Here is a 5,782-nt window from a genome sequence, read left to right on the forward strand (position 1 = left end):
AAAAAAATAGAGTCCCGCACTCTAATACGTATTATACGTTAGCTATCACTTAAACAGTTTGCTTCTTCTATTATCCGCAGTACATGTACTCCAAAAGACATCTAGAGCAGGAGCTTCGTCTAACGCACTAGCCTCTCTCTTGCAACGCACTTTCGGTATTGCCATTCTGTGTGGTGGGTGTTCCGACTACATTTTGCTGTACTGCCTTTTCAGCTACTGCACTTCTGGCGAGCCATGCCCCGTTTTTTTTTGTTGTAAACTGAGATAATATCATACAATACTTATGTTTTGAAACAGAAAGTATATTTGAACGTAATCGTTTCTCGACCTCTAATTGGCTAATTAACTTCAGCTTAATAATATCTTTTGATCTTTTTCCACAATATCGTTATTCCGATAACAATATTGCGTTTCAGGATATCTTTTCAATTGCAAGATGTTTATCTTCAATTGCTGAGATATTTTATGGACCAGTTAAGTTTTATTTTCCTTTAGCATTATTATTGTGTATCTTAACGCATGTGAATCAGAAAGGTAGTTAAGCTTCGCTTATTATCAGTAGACTTACGCTTCGTCATTTCGACAGCATTCACCCTCGTTGTTTTCACCGTCGCTGTCCTCGTTGGCCAAATAATCGGTCGAATCTTTATCGTCGAGCAGACTACTGTTGGTGTAGTTGAACGTACACTTATCGATCTTGTCACCCCTCATATGCGTGCACCGTTTTGTTATCAAGAAGGCGAAGATACTCCATACTCTTTCAGCGGCTGTTAAAGACGTTGGGATTGGGGAATTGGTCGCGTCCGTATTGAGCTCAGTACTTTAGTCCAGAAATGTTGCAAAATACAGAGTTCAGATCCTCGGGAAGGTTGGCAACATGTTTAAGTGCCCTTTCGGCTCGGGGTGACAAATGTTGGTTACCTTTTATCCCCCATGAAGTAGACGGAGATGTACGTGTTCAAATCGTTATTCGTGCTGACTTTATTCTTGGGTTCTACTTGCGCTACGTAGATATGGGTGTAAGTAGATATGCACATCCCATCGAAGACATGTGTCGGATATCCCAACGCTTGTTAGTGAGACTCGTGAGCTGCTCCGCCGCTTTTGAGTCTATGTCTACACACTTGTTGCAGGTAGAGTAAAGCCTCGAAGGTAGTCATAACCCTGAAACGATCACACGAGTCTGCCAATTATCTTGCTAGGAAAAACCGAACCTTCGGGACAGTCAGCAGCTTCAACCACAAAACACCAATGAACTAATAATTGAAAAATACCTGAGCACTGCAACATGTTTTTGATTCCATCCAGGATTGGAGTGACGCCATCTCCAAGAAGCGCCATGACAGAAAACTTTGCAAGAACGAGTTTCGCATTGGTTGTAATGAGTGATTCCACGCGTTGTCACCGTGGTAACTAGGTCAGAGAGAGAGCTGTGTACTGTACACACTTGGTCTTGAAAGCGATCACGACGTGTTGGTGGTCCTCTACAAATGAAACCACCTTGGCTACCTTTTATTCAACGTGGGGTTGAAAGCTTCGATGGAGCAAATGTCCGTTGTCAGTATATTCGTCACGTGAGCCACACAACGGTCAGTGACCATGGCGGGTGGGCTCAATGATATCCTATGCCCCCCCCCCCTGCGTTTGGTAGGCATTGTCTGTTACCAAAGCTTCATACTTCGCCGCCCCGAGTCCTTGTAAAACGTTCATAATTCCTTCGGCTATTGCCTCCGACGCCTGAGGTATTCCAGACGTTGACTCGCTTCTCAGGAAAAAATGTTGGCTTGCGAGCTTGAATTAAGGCGACGTAGTTCACTCGGTGTCCATCCCTAGAATTGGACTGACCATGGTTTCAGACAACTAAAATCAGGGTGTACGCCACGCAGCTCCCAACAAGAGCAATGACACACTCCATTGGGATGTCTTCCTACTTGTTTAGAATGGATCCTGATACTTGCTTGGCACTAAGGATGAATGATAAATAGAAAGGACAAATAGCATAGATAAGATTTCTCATTGCAGCCGATTCGACAACCCGGAGCAGGATTCCGGGCCTAAGAATTCGGTCTACAAGTGCCGCAGTTATACGGTCGCGACCCTCCATTGATAAGCAATCGGTCCATGTGTGCACTGTGCTATCACTTGCTCGGAGTTGCTTGTTAGGTGGAGAGGATGCTGGTTCGACAGACTGAATATTTGAAGGCGGCTCTAGTTTGGCCTACAGTACAAATTATAAATTGCCTTTAGTAAAACCTATATAGTTATGCAATTGTCGGTTCGCAGAGCCAGTGGTACCGTATGCCATAGGTCGACGATGACGTGGCTGTGGTGTGGATATACCACACGTTACCTCGTTGACCCGCTACACTGAAGCCAACAGTAAGAATTCTTTTCAAAACGACCGAGAGCCTTGCAAGCAATTGCCTATACAAGAAACACCAGTCCATTCCCGTCAAACTTCCCTATACCTCCGGTGCCAGAAATGATCTATGTTTCTGGAACATTAACCGGGGCTGTCCTTCACAGGGGGAAAATCTATGAAGATTAAGGGTGTTACAAATTAAAATAGTATAAACTCCAAATTGGTCAGTGCAAATATTTTTGTTTAATTTGCAAAGGCCTTTTTTGTTTTTGCAGGTCAGAATTGGTGATGGGTACAATCACGTAACATTAGATAAAATGTCAATGATCGTTTTGAGAACAACCTTCCTATATGACCAGTGACGAGAGCCTAGGGGTGGTGATAGGGGGTGGGACGAAGCGATCTGTAGGGGTGTTAACGACGAAAGGAGTGGATTTTAATGGGATAATGCTTCACGAATGTACTGATAAACATTTTGAAATTATAGAGCTGAAATAAAAAATGCTCTGCTCAAACCTTTCCACCCTGTTTATTTGCTTTCCACTCTCTCCAACGAGATCAACGTTGTATTGTGTTATACTGGAATGATTTTCTAGTAATATTTCAGTAAGAGTCTACCCTACTCACAATTTTATACGAATAGATTACAAAATCTTCTGGATTGTGTAGATATTCAAGTTTATACAAGTATACATGTATTTAGTATGGTTTACACCCCGCAATAAATCAAGTTCTTAGCAGACGGTGATTCTGATAGCAAGTTGCTTCAGAGGAACCACGAGGTTGTTGGTCCAAATTTCATCATTGCGTGGCGGGAGTTGTGGGGCAGGAGGCGATGCGATTTCCGATGGTGCCGAGCTAGAGAAAGCAGTTTCACAAAGCTTGAGCGCGAAAAGGGACTTGGGAATGGTTTTTTTCGAGCGAATTTTCACTTTAGGTTGGTACTAGACTGATCGTGGTTTTTTCTTGTAGGTCTTTTGCCGTTTGGAGCCATTCTTGGCTCTTAAAGAAGCTGGCTCTGTCACTCTTGACCCACTATTTTCGTTGTGACGAATTAGCCCGTGTGCATGAAACTGTTGGGTCTGGAACTTTTTGTTATCTTTCCGAGTTGATGATGCTAATAGGATCGTGCAAACACGGCCTCCCAAACGAGCGAAGGAAACAGCCAGTGCAAGCTTCAACCTCTTACTTCTGACGCACGAGCTGGTGCGTTTCTTTCTACAACTTGACAGTCCCATTTAGATCGCATTTACGTTTGATCATAACGACAGCCGAGTATCGTTCGTCTTGAAGCACATATGAGACTCTTCCTACATCTCGTTCGACTTCATTTGAAACTTTCTGGATACATGAAATTCATCACGGAAGCAATTTCTTAAATACCATTAGAAGGTCTCCTCTTGAAGACTCCTACCGCCGCTTGCATTTGGCATGTGTACTCGCTTGTAGTCTTCTACGCCTCGTGTCCTTAGCGCGCTTCGATGGAGTACACCTTTCGATACAGGAAGTGGCCGCTTAGTGCTTCCATCGTACAGCGAATTTTGCCGTAATAATCATAATCGGTCACCAAAATGTGTCTTGGATGAACGCGCGACTAATTGCGTGGTGGCACCCATTAGATTAATCAGGCAGGAAGCCCGTGATCATGATTCGTTTATTTGACGAGCTGACAGCCTTCTTGAAAAAGAATCGCTGTGCCATCTATTTCCCTCATTCGCCGTACCAGACGAATGATATTGAACCCTCGGAAGCAAAGCGCAAGCTACAAGGCATTATTACAGTACCCTCCGAAGCGAATGTCTCCATTGGTCTAGCTGCGCTCGTGAGTCTTGCCTAGGTAAGACAAAGTCATGCCTATTTCCTCGATTGTCAGATAGTCGTAGGATTGAAGGCAATTATTGATCGAATGTGTATCGCAGAGTGAGGATTTCTCACAGGATTTTTGTTCTGGTTCTGGCATACGATAGCACGGCAACCGCCGCGAGTATGCAGAACCACTGTGCGTCTTGATCTGAGCGTGAAGGTGCAGGTAACGTAAATGCCGAAACGTCTTTATCGTTTTAAGATTTAAAACCCCACCGTGAAATCCTTCCAACTCATCGTAGACTCCTACATCTTTTGATCTGCTCTATGCAGTAAACTTGCCGATACGAGGCAGGAGGCTACGCACTGCAGCGAACGTACAGTATTGTGATCTGAGTCGATAAGCCCGTATGCCCTTGAACATACACTCGGCTAACAACGTGATAACATCTATTGGTCTGCCCAGGCAGGAGGTCAGTGATCAGGCTCTCCGGTATAACAAGTCCGCTTCTTAGAACATTCTAATTTGGAAATTAGGCCTAGTATCAGTAAAAATGAATGTCACACATATGCATGTAAACATTATGTGGACGCCGGCATTACGCTGGACGCCCGCTTTAGGCACCAAAATCAACGATCTCAAGGGTTTTGATTACATTTTTGTAAATAGAAGAAAAACACACGCGCTTTCCTCACTGCCATCAAATATAAATTCACCCCCACAGTACATTGTGTCCCACAAGCCCACAGTTAGCGCTACGCTGTCTACCCCTCTTTCGTCATGGCCTCCCCAATACCCAGTCTCGGTATCTGTACCACCTCCCCGATAATAGTCCCTTCATAGTGACCAAGGTGATGGAGGTGACTTGTGATGAGGGGAGATGTGTTTTTTTTTGTGCATGGAGGTGGGGCTGATCGACAAGGACAAGATCTTCCCCTTCTGTGATGCCCCCATGAAACCATCGCTTGCGTGTAAGCGCTAGAGATGCTGCAGCCGCAAGGAGCACCCGGAGGGGAAGGATATTGCCCGATGCATGCTTACGAGCTCCTTTTCAATGAGTGTAAGCTGGACCTGCACTGCGCGGTCCGCCTACTGTTAGCCTGGTGCATGAGGCTGTCTCACGTACAGGCAAGCGAAATGGCCGACGTGTGTGAACGCATTGTGCAAGGTATTCCTTCTGTCACTTCACAAGCTCTAAAGAGCTTCTCAAGCGGGAATTCAAGGTAAAAACAAAGAAACGTTGCTCATGCTGCATTAATGTTGCAATAAAGTTGCTGATGTTGCGCTTATGTTGCGTTACAGATTGGGTGAGATGGCTATGCCTTAGAGATTGACGAAACTAGCCTCGCAAGTACAACCGCGACCGGCACTATCAGGCATTCCGGCTGTTTGGAGGGGGGAGTAACGCGCAGCACTGATCGCTGGTTTGGTAGAATATGTTTTGACAAAATGGCGAAATAGACCCTCCTCCCAGTTACCAAGCGATTTATCAAAATAGGTACTGTTTTATAGATTTTAACTCTACTAATGCAACCTTTATTGAACCTTTATTGAACCAAGATTATGTCTGACATGTTTGCAACTTATGTATTTCAGCGCGGCAACAAGGAGCACAC

At 44.7% G+C, this 5,782-nt stretch overlaps 1 protein-coding gene across 1 annotated transcript; it reads right to left on the bottom strand.

Moving 5' to 3' along the window:
- Positions 1 to 3,096: 3,096 nt before the first annotated feature.
- On the bottom strand, positions 3,097 to 3,693 carry PPTG_24380 (hypothetical protein; the record flags this gene model as incomplete). Its single annotated transcript, XM_008916765.1, has 2 exons — positions 3,097 to 3,220; positions 3,677 to 3,693. The coding sequence occupies 2 exons, from the start codon at positions 3,691 to 3,693 to the stop codon at positions 3,097 to 3,099; spliced, it is 141 nt and encodes a 46-aa protein (XP_008915013.1).
- Between the last annotated feature and the right edge of the window lie 2,089 nt (positions 3,694 to 5,782).

The sequence above is a fragment of the Phytophthora parasitica genome (assembly GCF_000247585.1).
Source record: "Phytophthora parasitica INRA-310 unplaced genomic scaffold supercont2.88, whole genome shotgun sequence".
In the NCBI taxonomy this organism is placed as follows: Eukaryota; Oomycota; class Peronosporomycetes; order Peronosporales; family Peronosporaceae; genus Phytophthora; species Phytophthora nicotianae.